Below are 21,321 nucleotides of genomic sequence, written 5' to 3' on the forward strand. Positions count from 1 at the left end.
CAGCATAAAGACATCAAAATGTGTCAATTATGTCCTTCCTCACGCTAATCCCTTTGGTCCAAATATTTTTGATGACTTGTGTATATTTATAGGTTGAATAGAAGCTGTTTCACAGTGATGATATAGAGTTTAGGTCTGCAGGTTTGTGGGTTGTTTTTGTGTATGCGTGTGTGCTGCCGACCAGTAAATGCCATTAGAACAGCACTATGGTAATATGCCAACTGCCTCCGATCCCTAAACAAATAACACATTTATACTATTCTGCCTGTGTTCCGTGCCATGACTGTCCTTTGCCACTGACATTCAAATAACCTTTCTTCTGCTGCATAAATGGGAATAAAAAAGTATTGTGTTGTGTGACTTCACATGACAGCCGAGCCCTGGCAGATAAAAAGAGGCAGAATTCTGATTCCATCTCTTGTTAGGCTGTCGTCGCTCTACAGCTCGATCTGACTGTTACGGGAATCTGTTCAGAGAAGACTCTGTTTATCAACCGACAGCTGATCTCCATTTCCAAATGGGAAGTTCATGTAAGGAAAATAAATAGACGCATAATGATGGAGAAACATTGCTTAGTGCGCATTTGCCAGACAGTTCAGTGCCTCTGATGTTTGCGTGTTGACCGCGTTTGAAGGCTCTGTAAGAAAATGTGCTTTGTATAACTGTCTTGGGAGCCGATATCCCCATAAGCTTTTGTTTTGATTTGTTGCTAAATATTTTAGAAAGATAATATATTAGCACACTTTGTTATGTGTGGGAGAGAATTTGCTAATCTGCTCATAATGCTGTGCCCTGTCCAGTTCCTTACATAATCTCTGACATGAGCCCGCTGGCTTGCGTCACTCTGTCATTGACAGCTGTCAGCACAACACGGCTGTCACACATAGAGAAGCCAATGTTTGGGGGTTTTTTTGTTGGGTTTTTTTCCCCAGAGTGGTGTACATTGTAAATGAGCCCCCCAAAAAAACAAAAAGAAATATTTTATTCCCGTACGGAGCAGCGTAGAAGCTTTGGTTTCAAACCTAATTTATTCTACACATCTATCACATGAAGGCTATGGGAAAATGATTTAATGGTCCAATCGAGTAATGGGTTAAGCTCTCAGCATTATGATGGTGGCCCGGGCATGGGTCTGTAATGTAAGGGATAATCTTAATCCGTCAACGTTATGTCAGTAGTCCAAGGGTTCAGTGGGAACAGCCAGGAGATTTTGACTAGTAGTGATTTTCCATGTTGGCACAAGCCTGTAGGATTTTCAGTTGCTCTATGGGTTGTTTTTTTTATCTGCATGCTACAGTGAATAATATGGAGAGAAAAAAACGAGGAATTAGCTGAATTAATGGTTTGTTTACATCTGACAAGAATACAGTCTATATCTGATACTAGGGCTGTTCGATATAACGATATATATCGGATGACGATATAAAAACGTGTGATTTATATCGTTGTCAGGACGATAAATGTCTTATATCGGGATATGAGATTTTGGTCATATTGCGCAGCCCTATCTGATACCATGAGCAGGTCCTCTCAGTGCACACTTACTTGTTCTTTTCATCAGCAGTCATTTTATTCTTCACCTTGATAGAATCTTGCGCATCATTCCTTACATCTTTAATTTAAATTTGCATCACGCAGGCGAATGTGTTTTTATCTGCTAATAGCTGCTTACTCAGTGGTTAGGCAGCGAGTAAGCAGCCTTGGTAAACTGTTAGCGTGGACTTTGTAAATTGTTATGAGCGGTCAGAGTTGAATGATCGTTTCCTGGTCCTTGTTAATGTGTGCTGAAGTTTTAATAAAGGGGCTGATGATCTCAGGGCTGTGAAGAAGACAGTGAAGGGCACCGAGTGAGCATACGGAGGCCTCACTGCCCCATTGTACATGTGCTCTGAGTGACACGTCATCCTCTCAAAAGGCCTGCCAGTGTTGTGAATCAGTGTCCTTGAACTGCTCAGACACAGACAGACAAAGAACAAGCTTTAACATTCTGTTTCACTGTCTGCTCTCTTTGCCATGCCTATCACCCAAGCCCACCCGCACCTCGCTGCAAATGCTGTATACAGTCCTGAGACGCTGTACGACCCTCATGGTCTTATCCGTGATAAGATTGTGTTGTGGTGTGATTCAAACGTAATCTTGGCATCTCAGCAGGTGTCTCTGAAGTGTCCTGCGTGCAGAGGCCATCTCACAGTGCTGTGAGGAGCAGCGGGCTGCTGGGATGGACTTTAGCATGACTGCCTGTCTAACTGTGCCTGGCTTTGATGTCGTAAACAGAGCAGGCAAGGCTGGCTGACAGGGAAGTGGCAGGCAGAGAGGCAGGCAGGCAGGCAGGCAGGCGCGGTGAATGGGATCAGTGGCACTGCACCGGTCAAGCTCAAGCGAGCCAGCAGCTGCCTGTTTCACACCAAGAGGCAGTTAACACCGCAGCTCATGTCAATAGATATTGACTGCCAGATTGGGAGTGCTTATAAGTGTAGGCCTTTCTGTTTGATTGGGTCCCCTCTGTGAATTCAGTTCAAATCATCCTCAGTTGTCTGAAGTGTGGCTTAGGGGCCTCATGACCAGTCACTCAAAGGGGCAAATATTGACTGATGATTTAGGTGACTTCATGGTGTATTTGATCTCCGTTGTGCCATTGCTCATTTCTTCTCCTTGACCCCTTTCTTTATGAAAGCAGCTCAGCCTAGCGTGGAAATAACTATATGTTCGAAGTGATGTCTTTTCTCCTACAAGAAGCTATGGAGCCTGTCTCAGCTGGTCCAGAGACAAACCCTTTTTATTGTTGAGTGCACTGAACATCTAGGGGCTTGTGCAGCGGTGGAGGGAGAAGAGTGTTAGCTAGTGAGACTGTGTGCACTCAGGGCCTTCATGCTGCAGATAGGGCTATGTGAGGCATGCTTGTGTGAATGTATGCCCTGCCTAGCCTGGCACCCCTGTGTCTATACTCCCACTGCTTTCACCTGATGTGGCACAGCCTCTGTCAGGCCTGAGTGAGCGCCCAGCCAGCTCCGCTTCTTCAGGAGAGATGAAGGCATCTCACAGCTATGCTGTGGGGGTGGGGGAAGCTAGCAGCAGCCTAAGCCTGAAGCTATCAGAGGCTGGAGCTCAGAGCCAAAAGCCTGTGGGCTGGATAGGGTGGGTGGAAGCTTGGCTTAACTTGGCAAGACAACCATAGCTACAGCCCTGCACTGCCACCCAATGGCTGGGGCCTGCCCCTACAACCTTTAGTTCATCATAACCGCAGCTAGTCATAATTACAGCACGCTTCAGTTGTTGTGAGTGCATGTCAGAACAAATTATGTAAGTAATGAGGCTGAAAATGCTAAAGGAGTCGAAACACACTGCACTGCTAATGCTCATGCGGGGAGAACACAAAAACAAACAATAGAGTGCACTCATACAGAGATAGACCTAAATGAAATAACAAGTAACTGTGCACAGTAAGGAGAAGATTAATTATGAATTAACCCTCTCAGTTAGGTTGTCAAAGCCCGCCTCCTGCCTGGATTTCACTCTAATCCGGGCCGATGAGGTGCAGTGCCCTCTATTGTATGTGAGAATCGCAAATCACAGGAGGTGTTGTCTGGAGGAGAATTAATTGTGCATGTTCCACCACTCCCTTTTGTTCGTTTTGCTAAAATGTAGGCTAATTCCAAGTAAACATGGCTGGTCTTGTTGACTCCAGCAGTGCGAGGAGAACAGACAGATTCCTGAATGAATAGAGTGTGGCTCCCGGGTTAGTGGATTAGAGTCTGTGTGTTAAGGGCCTCTCCCGGGCATGCCTCCGGGACAAGGACATTATCCACATGACACATTATAGGCTCGTAGGCAGCTGATTAAAATGGGCAGGGATCTCTGGATTGAACCCCACAAAAGTACTTTTGATGTGATCAAACTAGTTTAAAGAGGCTGGTTGTTAAGGTGTTGAAGGGGATATTTAAAGCTCCTTGTCTTTAGAAGAGACCTGAGGCATTGTAGTAGACAGTTAGGCCTTGTTAGAGGGGTGAGGCTGATGTAATACTTTGACACTGTGAACGTGCCACTATATTTTAAAATATTATAATTTCTATTTCATCCCTGCAAGACAAATCATAATATTCCTCCACTAATTGGTATAGACTTGTGCTGCAACAACTCATTGCACCGTGATTGGCTGGCTCCAGGTTGGTTAGTTTAAAAAAAAAAATCCCAAAAACCATTAGATTGTGAGAAAATATCCTGCGGTGATCTTTCCTCGATTTAGATCAGATAGTGGCGTTTGTCTGGCGCTGTAGTGCACTGTTGGGATGGCGGGACTGAGATGCTAGAGATGTGGAGGAGGGCTTTGAGATAGAGATCTCTGGAGTGGGGTGGGGGTGGAGGTGGAGAGGGATGGTAGCATCAGTGGCTGCAGTGATAAAGCTGAAAGCAGTGGGACGAGCTGGGAGTTCTGTGTCTCTGATGTCTGTGTGTTCTGTCTGTTCTGCTGTGTTGCCCTGTGGTCGGCTCCTGAGGAGAAGGCCAACGATGGATGAGGCCTGTCCCCTCGTTGCTTTTGTCCTCTTAAGGCGGGTGAATCACAGGCCTGTCAACAGCACAACACCACAGCCAAACCGCAACTGAACCCTGTAGCGTATACAGAGGTGCACATGCAGTCGCTGCCACAGCTCCCTGCAGCACAGCGGGCATGTTATGATTCTTTGTGGCCACGGTGGATTTACTCCTGGGTTTTTTATGGTTCTGAAATATATACGAGGCTTCATGAAGTCAAGTTTTCCAGCGAGGAAAACATCTCCTCGTGTGGCTAAATGAGTCATTGCCGTAATACAAGGCCAATATTAGTGCTCCTGTTGTACATTAAGGATTATGGGTAACTTTTCTTCTAGAGGTTGTGTTTAGGATCCAAAATGACACTCTGTTTACATTGCTGCTTGTAAGGAGTTAAAATGGCCTCCTTGCTTACACACAGACACACACACAGACACACATTACAAATCGGTAAATATTCAGCTAATGCTGTGTGGAAGTGAAGATTCAAAAGCCATCGGATGAGATGTTTTTAGAAGCACGGTGCTCTTTCATGTACCGACATGGATCCATGGTGAGGGTGTTGTACGGTGACTTGTGACAGCAACGTTTTTATTTATTTTTTTTCTTCTTCTTTCGTTTCCTTTTCTTCTCCGCAGCTCAAATCGAAATAATTCCCTGCAAGATCTGTGGAGACAAATCATCAGGCATCCATTACGGCGTGATAACATGTGAAGGCTGTAAGGTAAGCATCAAGAGACCGAACCCGTTTGTGCCAAGGGAGGTAGTGTGCCTGCGTGCACGCAAAGGGACAGAAGAGCTCAAAGAGGAAAGACTGGGAACGCCGGGGAAGTGCCGAAAGTTGCTTGCGAGGAAAAAATACACTTGAAAATGTTGCTGAAGTTTTGCGACGATTTGGAGAGGGACTGCAAAGCAAAGACACGCGGAGTGTGATCATTAAAGTGGTCAAGCACCGCAGAGGACATCACAGAAAACCACAATTAATAGGACAAAGTCATTCCTCTGCCTTGCTTTGCCTTTCCCTCCCAGGGACGTGTCTTTTGCTGTTTTTGCTTTTGCTGCAGCCTGCTCTTCTTGAAATAAAATGATCAAAAGCACAGTGCTTTGAATTATAGCAGATTGTTGGCTGTTTGCTACAGTGTGTTGCTTCTATTGAAGCCACCTTTTGTACTGTTTCAAATGCACCAACCATTCACAGTGAGAGGAATTTTGTGCTTAGAGTGTATTCTTGTCCCCATGCTTGTCACCAGGCACATCATTAGCATTCCTCAGCCAGCCTGCACCTTTGCTGTTTGCTCCTGGTTATATATGTGCACGTGTGTGTGTGTGTGCGCGCGTGTGTGTGTGCGCGCGTGTGTGTGTGTGTGTGTGAAGGAGAGAGAGGCAGACAAGAGAGGGACAGAGAGAGTTTCCTTTCCTGCACTCTTCTCCCTCACATAGGAGCTTGCAGGGACAAAACACTAAAGAATAAACTGCTGAAATCTATCTTTAATGACTGCTAATTAGTCCAGGCAGAGAGGCCTTTAATGATATGTGCGAGTACAAAAGTTTGGACCATAAATCATAGCATTATTAAAGAGTGCTGCTTGTCACTGGCAGTTTTAGTCGGTTTCCATAATGGCTTCTATTATAAAGCAACTTGGCAGCTGTCAGCTGTTTTCTTGTAATTAAACAGCCAATGAGCAGCTAATTAAGACATATGTGTATGGAGCAGTAGAGTGGGGCATGTTAATGATGTGCTGGAATCAATTCATTAAGTCAAAGGATGAGGAATCCGGTCGGTGTGCATTCACAATCCTTTAACACCGTGCATGCCAGTGCTGCGTTAATCAACACTAATAACCATCCACTGTTATCATTCCTACCCAAACACAACACCCTCATGCTGTACTCACGGTTGAAATGCAGCACTCCTAAGATACTACAGTAGAAAATATAGTCACGGTAGTATTGTTATGTATCAATTTCATATTAATAATTTAAAAAAAACACCACTTGGAAACAGTCACGGTCAATGAGTAATATGTTAAGCACAGTGGTAAACAGATCACTTTTTACAGAGCACCTTTTAACCTTACTGGTTCTATAAAGCATTTTACATGTTTGTTATTCACGCACACACATCTGAAGCAACTTGGAGTTCAGTGACTTTCGCGAGGAAGCTTCAGCATGTCGAGGACGTTAGCGATTGAACCCATATGATTAGCAGACAAACCTCTCTACAACCTGAGCTACGGCTATGCTATTGACATGGGGCATGAATTGATCCTTCGAGATGAAAACACGACTTCACTCACACAAGTTTTTCTAGTAACCCGAGCTGTTTCCTTGTCTGTCCTCTGTTTAATGCAGGGCTTTTTCAGGAGGAGTCAGCAGAGCAATGCAGCTTACTCCTGTCCCCGTCAGAAGAACTGCTTGATCGACCGCACAAGCCGCAACCGCTGCCAGCACTGCCGGCTGCAGAAGTGCCTGGCAGTGGGCATGTCACGAGATGGTAAGTCCTCTATGGAAGAGGAGAAGCAAGTGGGTGGATTTAGCAGGGTGGCATGGTGAGTGGTGAGATGTGAAGAGCCCCGGTTCAGGCTCCTGTGTGGGCAAACGTGTGCTCCGCTAAACCGCCTTTGGATCGATGCTTCAGGGAAACTGTTGGACACTGACCTCCCCGTAAAGGGAGCAAAAAGAGCTTCCTTGTGGCAGTGAAAATATCAAACTTACTGAGAAGCAGCTCTAATTTACATTATCAAGTCAGTCTATATCTTTTAGCAGCTGTGTATTTGAATCTCGCTGGAGAGACAAAGAAAATCTGTAGGAATGAGATGAGATAATGTCGTTATTCTCAAAGGGGTACAACAGACATTTCCAAAGGAATTCTTGGCACGAGAACATGTTAAGCTGTCAGTCTGTGTTCATTCTCTGCCAGTAGTAGGTGAGCACTATGTCTGTGGGCCTAATTTGTTGCTGTGATAGAAACTAGGTTTGATGAAATACAAGGTTGTTAGAGGTTGTCATTAGTCCTGCTGCAGCTGAGATGCAGTAATGGGATCACACAGGTGGGGGTGTGTGCAGAGGGGCTCCTGCTGTGCCAGGCTGGTCCAAACTAGACTGGGCTTAAGAGATTCTATCAGAACAGAGCAGAGCCATGCCATTTTTCTGTAAATGGCACAGAGGGATGTGCACAGACAAGTGAAAACTTGAACGGAGTACAAGCGAAGAGACTGGTACAACTTCATAGACACACATGCACACTTATTAAATTAACACAGAAGTGCATTAGCACCGTGTGCGCAGCTATCCAGTATACATTATTACATGCACGTATGAAGACACACTCATGTATAAACACACACTCTGGACAGTAGAAGGTGACTCTTACCTTCACTGAACACACCAGAGCCCATCTGCCCGAACTCTTCTCTGCTGTTCCACTCACTTTCCACTGTGCATACACACACACATACACACACTGTGACCGGCTGACTTATTGCCAGGTCCCCAGAACACCGGCCAAGAAGTCTCATTCACAGAACCAATGTTTAGTCTGGAAACCTTAAGGTGGGAGGCAGACACTTGGGCTGTTTGATTGTCTGATAAGCTTTTCTGGTTCCTTTCCACCTTTACCTCTGCATTTGTGAAGCTGCTCATAATAATCTCTAAATCAATATAATTAATGCTGATCCCCCCCTAGATAAAAATATGTTGTAAATTAATGGGAATAACCCGTGGCTAAAATATATGGTGTGCTGCTTTCTGATAGTAAAGCACAGTTTATAGATGAAGGGTAATTAAATTGCCTAAGACTTTAATTTCTTCCCAAAAAATTCCCAAACGTGTGAGAAAACTCAGTCTGTGCAATTCCATTGTATTTCCTAGAGACAAGTGTCAGTATACTTAAAGATGAGGCAAAAGAGAATGCCATATAATTTAAAATCTTTTACTAGGTTTGAAAAAATAATCGTATTGAGTGTTTTCTCCTAGATGGACTGCTTTGGGGAAGTGTTGAAATGAATGCAAGTTTTCTTCAGCTTGAGTGTAGGCAAGCTTTTGCCTGACACAGCATGCATATGGTGAAATCGAGAGCACAGGAGAGGGGAGAAAGTGGCTCGACTGTAAATTACAGCAAATCAAAACAGTACAAATCAGATCAAAACTGGTAAATAACTAACAATATATTTATTTATTTCATTATTTAATTGGTTACTTTAATGTAAGGCATTTGGGGGAGAGTGCTTTGATAAAACACTGATTCTCAAAAAACAGTGATATTCTATGTACGCCCAACCCGCTAGTAAAACTAGTAGTGGTTCACAATCACTTGACTGTGAATACAATAAGTAAATTAAACTTAGTACATTTATTTTACTTGATGCAAAGATCCTTCATAGAAAGTGCCACCAATTCTGAGTGTTTTGTTAGTCTCACACTTGTCTTGTCCTGCTAATTACAGCAGTGAAGTTTGGTCGGATGTCAAAGAAGCAGCGAGACAGCCTATACGCTGAGGTCCAGAAGCACCGGCTGCAGCAGCAGCAACGTGACCACCAACAACAGCCTGGGGAGGCGGAGCCACTCACACCTAGCTACGGCCTCTCTGCCAGTGGCCTCACGGAGCTTCACGATGACCTCAGCGGCTACATGGATGGTCATACTCCTGATGGCAGCAAACCAGACTCGGCTGTCAGCAGCTTCTACCTGGACATTCAGCCATCTCCTGACCAGTCAGGCCTGGACATCAACGGCATCAAGCCGGAGCCCATCTGCGACTTTGCCCCAGGCTCTGGCTTCTTCCCCTACTGCTCCTTCACCAATGGAGAAACCTCCCCCACCGTGTCCATGGCTGAACTAGGTAAGGAGCAGCAGCGAGAGAGAGGGAGAGGCAAAAGGCAAAAGGAGACAGCAAAATGAAGGAGAGGGGGGGAACAACTCAACCGTGGGGCAAACGACACAAAGGTTGCTTAAAATAGCAGGAGGTTGGAGACTCATCTCCAACACTCATTAAAAGAGCCTCTTTTTTGTAATTAGTTTCCATTAATTAGGGCCAATCAGGATCCAGCAGGGCAGGCGTCTGGGGAAATCATTTTTTTAGGCTCCCCTGTGCCTAGGAACTCCTTTTAACAGATGTGTTTTCAAAACCATTTAAATTCTTATACTCAATATTTCTCTCAGAGAAAATGTGACCTTTGTTTCAGTGAGTAACGTGGCACCCCTCCTCCTTTCCATGCATTTGTGTCATAACTAGATTGGCTTTCCCTCAACCTTAAGCTATGAGCTTCCTGCAGGCAGTAAAAGGAAATGTCAACAAGCCTTTTCCCAGTCAAAAAAAGCCCACGCGTATCCGCCTCTCCTCCTTCACGAAGGCTCAGTAAATAAATCTTCTTTTCCTGTGGCATATTTCATCAGTGAGGTCTTCACTTTCACATAGCCTTGTGAGAAACATTCGAATCTCAACTGTGATCTTCCGTCTTTGTGACTGCTTGTGTTTCAGAACACCTGGCCCAGAACATTTCTAAGTCACACATGGAGACATGTCAGTATCTGAGAGAGGAGCTGCAGCAGATGACCTGGCAGGCTTTCCTGCAAGAGGAGGTGGAGAGCTACCAGAACAAGGTATCTTTACCACCGCTGTGCCTTTCTGGGTCTCCACAGCAGTTACAGTAATCAGAATCATTGTTTTAAAGTAGATAACCCATTCACTGTCCTATCTGTTCTTAGCCCCGGGAAGTCATGTGGCAGCTGTGCGCTATCAAAATAACAGAGGCCATTCAGTATGTGGTGGAGTTTGCCAAGCGCATCGACGGCTTCATGGAGCTGTGTCAGAACGATCAGATAGTGCTGCTGAAAGCAGGTATGACAGCTTGTCAACATGGCCTGTTGCCGTCAAACTCACCCACCACTACCAGCCCCTCCACCCCTCTCCTCTGGCATTGTCACAAGGGCGTAGCTGACCTGACTGCACAAAGCCCTCTTCTTCACAGGCACAGACAGTGTCACAGAGAGGAGACCCCACCCCGCCTGCTTTCCCTCACCGTCTCTGTCTCTCCCCGTTTGGCTCCGTTCATTACATACATAACAAAGGCAGACACAGCATTAGATAAGTCATGTGTTCCCGAGCTCAGATAATACCTATCATGCCTGCCGCCATTTCTCTCTCCTTTTCTCAAGCATCAGCGATGTCTGTTTAAACTTCTCTTAAGAGGATGCACTCACAGAATTGTGTATATATAACCCTGCTATGGCTCTTTGCACACAGTCACCTATATTTATAGACAAATACAGACACACATCTACCTCATATCCAGCAAACAAACAGCTCTCCTGGGTCCTTCCCTGGGTGTTTCTTTACATTAGCACAGCCCATACGAATAACGAAATACAGAGCGAGATCCCTTGTCAGACATGACATTTTAAAACAGTAGCATCTCCCTTGGAGGCAATAATGGCTTCAGTTACATTTTCTTGATCCTCTTATCCACTCCCACAGGGTGGTGCAAATTATACAACACAATAAACACCTATCTATCTAAATAAAGGTTGAATGAATAAGCACTGTCACCAATGAATGGAGTACAATTTTTTATCAGGCATGTCATTATGGAAGAATAGCCTTCTGTCGATGATGTTTTCATCTGCAGAGGCTTTTTTTTTCTTCACTCTGACAGCAGGCTTCTTTATTTCAAAGTGGTTGTGTTAGTCATATTGTAGAAGATTAGCACAAAGCTAAATCATGTGTTTTGCATGGCTGACTGATGTGTAACTGTTGGGATAAAGGAAAAAAACAGAAATAACAAAGCTCAGATTCAGCATCTTATTCCTGTCTGTCTCCACAGGCTCTCTGGAAGTTGTGTTTGTCAGAATGTGCCGTGCCTTTGACACGCAAAACAACACAGTGTATTTTGATGGAAAATATGCTGGACCTGATGTGTTCAAGTCATTAGGTAAGTGGAGTGGGTTTAGGCACGTGTGTGTGCGCGTGTGCACTCATGCATTTGAATGACTGTGCATGTGTGTATTTTTGTGCTGCTGTGTTTGTGTGAGTGTGTTTAGTTGTTTTTTTTTGTTTTTTTTACAGTGTATTACTCCTTTCTTTGTTGTAACAGCCAGAATTAGAGTCTGCTGTTCTGTTCTGCACAATGCTGAACGCCTCGAAGCAAACACTCATCCCTTCCTCACCTGGCATTGCTGTCTTTTCAGCGGTTATTTATGGTAGAACAGAGATCTTAGTGAGGCTCTGCTGCATATGGCTCCTGTAACTGTGGAATAAATAAAGCCAGACGGAGTGTCTTTAGGGAGAGTGCTATCAAAACTATCATTGATAGCCTGACATAAAACATCTCAGGCGAAAGCAAATAGAATTTGTGTCAGACTGCCATATTACTGCTAAGATGTCCCGCCGTGGATTTTTCCAGCTACCTTTTGACAAAAAAAAAAAATGTAAATGCATCCCATAGTGGCTAAAAAAGTGGAGAATTCTGTTTCTCATTGTGAGTTTGCATTCACTATCATTGTGTTTGTATACGAGTGAGCATGTGTGTGTACTATACCAGTGTCCTATGAATTCTGTGCCGAGAGGTCCACAGTGGGGGAGGCAGAGTGATGGGCTTCCCGAGCTGCCGTGGCATCCGCCTGTCTCTCTCTATCTCCGATAATTGATTTAACTAAAAGCCTCAATAGTGACCTCATTTTGGCTTGCATAACGCCACCCAACTGCCAAAAGTGACTCGTCTGGGAGGCAAAACTCAGTAAAAGCATTGCCTGTTCTGCTTAAGACGCTCCCATGTGCTGTCAGCACGCCGCTCTTTTTCATTTCTCCCCCTTTCCTCTCCCCTCCCCGTGTGCCTCTCTCCCAATAAAGATCAAGAGTGAATGTTGTTCTTTGGTCTTCCATATCCTAAGCCCCCTCTCTCTGTCCTTTGCTGCGGCAGGCTGTGACGACTTGATCAGCTCCGTCTTCGAGTTTGGGAAAAACTTGTGTTCTATGCACCTGTCTGAGGATGAGATCGCCCTGTTCTCCGCCTTTGTGTTGATGTCTGCTGGTAGGTGTCATTCACGGTGCAAAGAGAGGGTGAAAAAAAGGCAAACATACATTCACCACAATAATGAACACACTGTTGCAGTCCTATTTTTTTCTGATAATTAAAATCTTGCATTTCAAGAATTGTGTTTGGCTTTGAAGAGCCCCACATGTGTTTTACAGCCACATAAAGATGTGACTATTTTCCTTCCAGACCGGTCCTGGCTGCAGGAGAAGGTGAAGGTGGAAAAACTCCAGCAGAAGATCCAACTGGCCCTCCAGCACGTCCTGCAGAAGAACCACAGAGAGGACGGTATACTTACAAAGGTACAGTGCATACAGAACACACTTCATCCGTTATCCCCGAAAGCTGGAATTCCCTGCTGTTGTAGCAATTTAATCTTACACTGCTTAGGATCTTTATCCACTGGCCTTGAAACATTTTTAACCCCAGTAGATTAAATGAACCCAGATTTCGGAGGAAACATTCATAATGTGACATGAAATACCTCTTTTATCAGTATATGCTTTGTTATCAGCTACACCGGCTCCTTAATATAAAGTGTCAAGTTTTCCTTGTGCCTGAGCGCTTGTCTCAATATTTACAAGTCTGTTTGCCCCTGTGTGAGACGGAATACACTGTAGGGAGGAATGTTTTTCACTACCATTGCTCCATGTCCTTGCCTCCCTGTGAATCTAAACAGCCTGTCTCCTCTCTCTCCACAGTTGATATGCAAAGTGTCGACACTGCGGGCGCTGTGCAGTAGGCATACAGAGAAGCTTACAGCTTTCAAAGCAATATACCCAGACATTGTGCGTGCCCACTTCCCCCCGTTATACAAGGAGCTGTTTGGATCAGACTTTGAGCAGTCCATTCCCCTTGACGGGTAGCAACCCTGCCAGGTGCCAGTGTGCCCACCGTAGGGGAATGTGGAGGAGGAATCTGAGACACTTTACTGGTGCCCTGCACACACCAGAGCGGACAGATGGCACGCTGTTCAACTTTTTCTTTTACATTGGAGGGTAGGGCTTGGGGAGTTGATTGTCAAGGTTTACCATATTGAATCTAGTTCTCTTTGTAAGAATTGTGGGACCCGACACCCCACGGGACATGAAGAGGAGATAGGAACAAATCATTTCTGTTTGGTTGAACTTGACCCTCTTATGCGCTTTTCTAACCCAATTCTCTTCATTCGTCGTTGTTTTCACTTGATTAACTGCATCACCCCCTATCATTCTCCCTTTTTTTTTTTTTTTTAATCTGCACACCTGGCTTCTAATCATTATGAACAATTAATGAGACACCTTTGAAGAAAAAGAAAAGAAAAGCTGAAGACCTCTTCATTTAGAGGATGACCACATCAGTATTATTTCCCAGGTTACACTCCCGTAACAGTTCTGCTTTCTTTCCATGGTCAAAGCTGTCACCTTTTTACGCAGAAAAAGTGACAACAACAACAAACAAAAAAAAGATAAACGCGCACACTTTGGTCAAGTTCAGCCTCTTTTCTCTTGTGCTCAAGCCGTGTCGTTTGGGATGACGCAGTGCTTGGGATGAAAACTCACGGCGACTTCGAGGGAGGTTCCATTGGCATGGCGTTGCAATCGGCACTTCTCTGTGGACAATCGTTTAAAAGAGAGAGAAAAAAAAGAAACCTAGAATTCTGGTAATTCTAATGAAAACGCAATGATTTAAGTTGTCAAAGACTCCATCCACCATTGTTGCATAGTGAAACCATGTAAGGCCATCTGCTATTAATCCTTCTCTGGACAGGTGCCCTGGAGAAGCACAGGGCGCCAATACAATGAAAAGGGTCCATTCCACCTGTTTTATAATGTACTACAGGGTATATGGTCATAAGTACTTACTATACAGAAAAAAGTAATGTTTATAGAATCTATTTTAAATAACATGTATGATATTAGTAGTTAGACCATTCTTAATTGTTGAATTGATAAGGCACTTTTATTTACACCGTTCTTTAATTTAAGACTTGTATATTTACCTAGTGATGTGTTGCATGTGCACAAGAAATACAAGTTGAATCATGGATGCAGAGGTTAGTCCCGGGAGCTGCAGATGTTACTGGTCTACTGGAAGCGTACGGGATGTCTGTTAGGGTGGCTGGCGTGGCTGCCGGTTGGCGAACAAAAGAGGCGTGGATGAGAAGGCAGGTTAAAGACACTCCGTCGCTTGTTTTCGCAACAACTGCCAGTGCGACGCCTGTCAAAATGTAGCTGTGATACTCCTCTGAGGGGAGCATGCACAAACATAAAAAATAATACAAAAAAACAAAACAAAACAACCTTGCGGTGATGTTTTGTTTTTGTTGTGAACAGATCTGGATTTCATGGCATCTGTTTCAAGTTTTTGAAAATACAAGAAAACTTAGGTGTGCTCGGGTGACAGATTTTGGGGATTTTTTTTTTTTTTTACTAAACATTTGCTTCTCATTGTACTGTGAAAATCTGTACATTTTTCTTTAAGGCTATAAATCAACCCAAATAGCCATGTGGTTGGACTGGGAAACTCACATGCAGTCTCTAATCCAATTGTTCCATCTAGTGGAAGATAAAGATACAGCAAGCGAGTTAACAGCCTAATGGCAAGAGACCCCGGGGTCTAACCTAAAAAGCACATTTACGAGCCTCTGTAAGAACATTTTCAGCGTCTTTATCTGCCTTCTCACCGCAGTCTCAGCCTGGCAACGCCACGACAGGACACAGAAGAAACAGTGAAGGGAAAGTGAATATTCAAAGCCTTGTCTGGTTGTAAAGCTTCTATTTTTGTAACTTGTTTTGGTTAATAAACTCACGAAAGAGAACGAGGGAGAGAAAAAGATGTCAGGTAGCACTTAACTATATCCCTGCAATAATTAGACTAGCCGTTGTTCGTATGATTAGGGGAGAAGCATAAAAATGGTAGGACAAGTGCTATTTTCAGAATGCTTTGTTGTTGTGCTTCTGTTTTTGTTGAGTGCGTCTTTTTTGTCAGTGTGGTAGTAAAGTGGTAGAAAAAAGAAAAAAAAGAAACAACCCTGGATGTGCCAAACAATAGTCGTTGCTTCCGCTTTTCCAGTCTACTCGTCTGTAATGTAGAATGGATTCCTAAGACATTCCAGCAATCTCAGTAGCGGCTTTTAGAAAAATCGTTAAGAACAAAAAAAAAAAAAAAGAACAAAAAAAGAAAAGACTAGAAAAAAATGATATCCCTTTAGAAACCCGACAAAGCATGTTAACACATCTGTCACCAGTCTGTCTGTAACATTGAATCCAGTTGTTTTGTCTTTTTGTTTGTTTGTTGTTGTTTTCCTTTTGTTTGCACACTATCATTCCTCTACCGTGCAATTTGCGCGAGGCGTTAATGCCTTGCGCTGTCACCCCTCAGGGAAGAGTTTCTTCTGTGCTTTTCTGTTTGAATTCATTAGATTTATAGTTTAGTAGATATTTTTTCTTTCTATCGTTCTCTCTTTTTTTTTTTCAGGGACGTTCCATGAGAAGTGGTTGAAAATTCCGATTTGAAAATTCATCACAGAGTTGTTCAGAATTTCACATTATTGGTGTCCTTAAAGGGCCTCCAGCCAAGTCGATTAATGAAAGCAAATCTTCTTTGTAAAAGAAAAACCCATCAAACCCCATCGCATTTACAAAGTGTAGTTTTTCAGTACACGGCATATTTCTTTCACGCACACAAAATAATTTTTAAAAAAAATCTGTTTTGGTTTAAAACGGTGTCATCAGGGTCTTTATGAATAATAACCCTCTTTGTTAGGAAACCAAATATTCTTATGCAATACTAAATCTGTTGTGTTTTGGGTTGTTAGTAAATATGCTGTACCTAAGTAATAATATCTGTTAACGATCCAATGCTATTTTGGATATGCACAAGCCCTGTACGACTAGAAAACCTCAGTCTCAAAGCAAAAGAAACCCAGTCTGGAACACTGCTAGACAATCCGGTGTTGAGAGGCCCGGCGGCCCGCCAAGAGCAGAAAAAAGGATTAGGTGCGAACGCTCAGGGAGGTAACAGGTAGACCGAAGAAACGGCTCGCTTTCCTCTGGAGTCGCGGAGCATTTCATTAACTTTTTTTTGGGTTTTTTTGGTGAATTTATGAGATTTTTTTGAAAATCTTTAAAAAGCACTCAAATGATGAGAGGAGCTTGGCTGAACTTTTTCTATTTTATTTTTAATTATTGTTTGGTTTTTTTTGGCGTAGCACACTGAACATTTTGTTAGAAAATAATGAGAAAATTGAGATTTGGCTGATTCTTTGTCAATTCTTTTCATTTTGTTTGTTTGTTTCTTGAAGATTATTATTTCTTCTTCAAACGTTATGTGATCACGTAAACAATATTCTGTCAAACATGGTCAGCCTAAGGTCTACCACTAAAAAGGGGTTCTTATCTCATAAAATGTGTTTTGTTTTTCATTTTAGTCGAGTAGCTGGTAATGTGCTCTACAATGTATAACAAGCAATATGCCTTGTGTTATAATTACGGGTCTCTACAGTGCAGCCATCATCTTTTTTCAATTGACTTTATTCATACAGTTGATTTTTGTTTACTCTTTTTCTGAACAAAAAGAAGTAATAAAGCCCCATCACTCTATTTTTTAATCTTCTTAAGGTTCCGATAGAGGGAAGATTGCAGGAAACGGTCACCAAACACACAGATGCTTGTGTATAACTATAAACTACGCCTTTACACGGGCCTGAAAAGTGATGTCTTTCTGTATATTCTCATTCGAGATATCCCACTTTAAGCGAGGGATCGATGCTACTTGTGCTATTCAATCAGTGTATAGTATACAGTAAAATGTGCTGGTCCTTTTGTCTCTGCTCTGTTGTCTGTAAAAAGCAATAGTGTGTGCGTGTGTGTGTGTCTGTCTGTTCTCACAGTATGTGAATATTTAAAAAAAAAACCCAGACAAGGCTTTAATAATTACAGAGGAACAGGGTCATGTGGATGAAGAGGTTTTGATCTTTCTTTTTTTTACATTTTCTAACAAAAAAGAAGCAAAGGTTTTGAGGAATGCTGAGCTCGATCCATCCATAATAGTTGTAGATTTTAAAAAGCATGACATAACGCCTTCGACAATTCACGGGTCTCAAAAGAAAAAATTCTTCGCTATCAGTTTGTTGGTCCAAGCCTAAATTGAAATGAACCGAGCCAAAATGTGCACTGTAGATTGCGTCTTCGACCGTAAATTGTGAAGACCGGCGTTATGTCACGCTTGAGGTTGCCGGTGTGTCGCCCAGAATTGTGAGTCAGTCGTCGCATTTTAACAAAACCCATTTTCCAAAGCACAGGTGATAAGACTTTATGATTAAAGTTACGTTTAAGAATATAGTTTAAAAATAACGAGACAAAACAATGAAAAGCAACTTTTAGCCATAATCGAATGTCAAGCAATAATATATGTCTGTGTATTATTTTTCATTCTTTTGTGCATAATAAGTCTTTGAACATCTGCATGTAAATACACCTCTTATTTATCGCCATTGGGTTTGGTTTTATTTTTGTGTTGATTTTGTGGATGTTTTCTCTTTTTTTTTATGTTTCATCTGTACATTTGACCAGTTCTGTTCCCAGGTGGAGAACTAAGAACTTGACACGGCCTGTGTGCTGTATATCTTATTTTCTCACTCTCTCTCCCTCATTCTCTGCTGTTTATTCACCATATTTAATATTATTATTGATCACATGTATAAAGGTAGCTTTGTAACTTCTGTCTGTATAGGGTAAGAGGAAAATACTGCTACTAAGGCCTACCCAGTGAAAAAAAAAAATTTATCTGTTTATCAATGACATCATATTGTACGATAACTCTGTTTCTACTTTGCTTCCCTCCTTTAGGATTAGTTTGATAGCGATAGGGCGTGCTGACATTTATTTTGTGTTGCCCTGATGTGTGGTGCTAGGTAAGTTAATTTTGTGAACCAAGTATTGATTCCTAAGCCAGGCCGCCCTATTAGTTCATTGATTTCATCGCATATTAATGTATTATTGATATTAGGACTCAACGAATAATGATAATAATGATAATGATAATAATGAAAATGAAAATGATAGTGGTAAAATTACCCAGCCAGTACCTGTATCAGTGTGCTAGACTTGGGATAAGGCACTTATTTCCTTCTGACTTATATCAAAGCTAGTATCTGCGAATTAACAAGCTTATTAAGGTCGCTTTTCTGGTTTGTGGAAGAATTATAATATTCAAACTGAAACAGCAGTATTGGATTTTTTTTGTCCTTTTTCCTTTGTGTGATTGTAAAGAAAAAAACACTCACTGAGGCTAGTTAGTTTGTCAGGTTTTAAGATACTATTTACCTCCCCGTGTCTGCATTGTTCTTCACCTGATGCAGGGAAGTGGTGCTTGGATTTCATTTTACAGAGCCTCGGTGTATGCTTTTGTTATTCCCCATTTTAAGACTATCCTGATCCTGAAGCAGCGGTTTCTCCAGAACCAGTGGCACAAGCCTTTTGCACCACACTGAAGTGTTAAAATGTACACGAGAGGATTGCCATTTGAAGACAAAGTTGACCTTTTTCTTTTCTCTCGACTCTGTAGCAAATATCAGTAAGAATATGCTTGCAATAATACACAACGTATCACACTGAGTGCCTCTCGGTGTAACAAAATGCATACATGGTTTTGATTGTCCTTTTTTGTTGTTGTTTTTGTGGTTTTTCCAGATGTGTACTGAAGTGACAATGTATTTTGTACATGAGGGGGAATTGTCGCTCGCTCATGCTTAAAATGTTTGTTTTTTTTGTTTGTTTTTCTCAAACTCTCTCTCTTCATGTGTTGTTCATTCTTTTTCGCGTGGGTTGTTGTTGAAGGGTTCCGATGTGTAGATGGTCTGTTTAGAGTGTACACGTCACCCCTCACGTCATTTCGGAAACATAACTGGGAACGTCGCTTCTCGTTGGTCGACAAATGCTCGCGGACGATATTACAGAAGTGTTCTCCTGCACATTGTTTTGATTTTTCTGGTTGAGCAAAAAAAAAGAAAAAAAAAGAACTAAACAAACAAAAAATACCTAACAGAAAGTCCACATTTCTTCATTTTCTGTTAGTGTTAAATCTACTTTTTCTTTTTTATTTCACTGAGGATGGAAGATTTACTAATGCATTGTATATTAAGTATTTGTATGTGTTTGTAAAACAGACATACGATGCATCTGGATTTCTTTAATGTTCTGTGTTCAATGTGCCCTCGGTCTGTTGGGGTAATTTAACATAAAAAATGGGGTGGGTGCGTGGGGGAGGGTGGAGCAAGGGTGGCTTCTTTTTTTTTCCATGCAAAAGCAGTACGAATTACGGAAAAAGCCGAAACTAGTGTGTGGTTGTCACAAATTTCTAAGTCACATGTTTGCTACTGATGTAAAATGGGGACAGATGATCATGTACCTTTTTATCCAGCTCTTTTGAACTCTCTTTAGCAGGTAGTCTATTCACAAACGTAGTTTTGCTCCTTCTTGTCTGATTCTTAAATATGAAAATAAGTATTTTGATTCATTTTGTAAATACGGCTGTAAAGAAAAATAAGAAATTTAATGTTGTCTTTTAAATACTTTTCATTCTAATATGAATGTTGTTATATTGTACTTAGAAACTGTACCTTTAATATTACCTTTATTAAAAGTGCATTGGACACATCGATTTTAGATGTGCTTTATGTGCTGTTATCCCATAATAAAATTTACCGCTTGTAATGGGCTTTGTTTTTTCCCTGGCTGTTTATCTGTCTCCTGTTGTCTGCTCTCTGTATTCAGCTCACACTAGAAAAGTTAAACCGCACGTTCTGCCGTTACTTAATCAGAGTGACGAGCCTCACTCCGCTAGAAACTTTTCTTAATGACTGAATTATGTGGACAATACCCAGATCTAAATAAATCTGTGGTGACTAAAAGAATGCAAAATCTGAAGCTTCTCCAGAAATCTGGATAATCATTTCACTTGTATTAATTATTTTAATGAATGACTCTTTATACATTTTTCATTAAATGTTTTCCATGTAATACATTTTAGATTTTGATTAAGCATTATTAACTGCAAAACTGTGGAATAATATCCAACATTTCAGATTGTTTTTCTATATGTGCTTACAGTCATGTGAACTCTATGCAGGCCTGTGCAAAGTTAAATGCACCCTTGTTGCTTCCATAGGAGTTTAGAGGCTCATCAAATGCACTTAATTAACTGAGCATCAGCAAATGTGATCACCTCTATAAAAGCAATGATGGCAGTTTTCTGACCTGCAGCATTTCGTTGTGTGTTAATACAACAGCATAATCTTCACAGGTGTGGACATCCTAACAAATGCAAACCTCAGAGAAAAGAAAACAAGAATTACTCAGACTCTACAGGACTCAGTATGTTAAATATTAAAGTTTTTGACAGTACAATTAGAAAAAGGCTGAATATTTATGGCTTGTTTGGACGGGTGGCCAGAAGAAAGACTTTTCTCCCTAAAAACAACACGACAGAATGCCTTAAGTTTGCAAAGCTGCATCTGAACAAACCACAAGACTTCTGGAACAAAGTCTTCTGGATAGACAAGATCAAAGCGGAGATGTTTGGCCATGCACAGCATCACTTTTGGTGAAACACAGCATATCAGCACCAACACCTCATACTAGCAGTCATGCACGGTGGTGGAGTCCTGATAATTAGGGCTTGTTGTGCAGCCACAGGACCTGGGAACCACGAACTCCTCTGTACAGTGTACTGAGTGGTATTCTAAAATATGAGGTAATCTGTCTGATTGCTGAAGTTGGGG

General features: G+C 42.2%; 1 protein-coding gene across 2 annotated transcripts in view; it reads left to right on the forward strand.

Moving 5' to 3' along the window:
- Window positions 1-20,258, forward strand: part of roraa (RAR-related orphan receptor A, paralog a) — a 187,660-nt gene extending 167,402 nt beyond the window's left edge. For both annotated transcript variants that reach the window (XM_004553143.5, XM_004553144.5), the window contains 9 exons: window positions 5,166-5,251; window positions 6,880-7,021; window positions 8,972-9,367; window positions 10,007-10,128; window positions 10,234-10,366; window positions 11,349-11,456; window positions 12,444-12,554; window positions 12,747-12,859; window positions 13,259-20,258. In XM_004553143.5, the coding sequence (XP_004553200.1) occupies window positions 5,166-5,251; window positions 6,880-7,021; window positions 8,972-9,367; window positions 10,007-10,128; window positions 10,234-10,366; window positions 11,349-11,456; window positions 12,444-12,554; window positions 12,747-12,859; window positions 13,259-13,423 (1,376 nt within the window). In that variant the 3' untranslated portion in view covers window positions 13,424-20,258. The remainder of the gene's footprint in view (window positions 1-5,165; window positions 5,252-6,879; window positions 7,022-8,971; window positions 9,368-10,006; window positions 10,129-10,233; window positions 10,367-11,348; window positions 11,457-12,443; window positions 12,555-12,746; window positions 12,860-13,258) is intronic.
- Window positions 20,259-21,321: the final 1,063 nt, after the last annotated feature.

The sequence above is a fragment of the Maylandia zebra genome, linkage group LG7 (genome assembly GCF_041146795.1).
Source record: "Maylandia zebra isolate NMK-2024a linkage group LG7, Mzebra_GT3a, whole genome shotgun sequence".
NCBI lineage: Eukaryota > Metazoa > Chordata > Actinopteri > Cichliformes > Cichlidae > Maylandia > Maylandia zebra.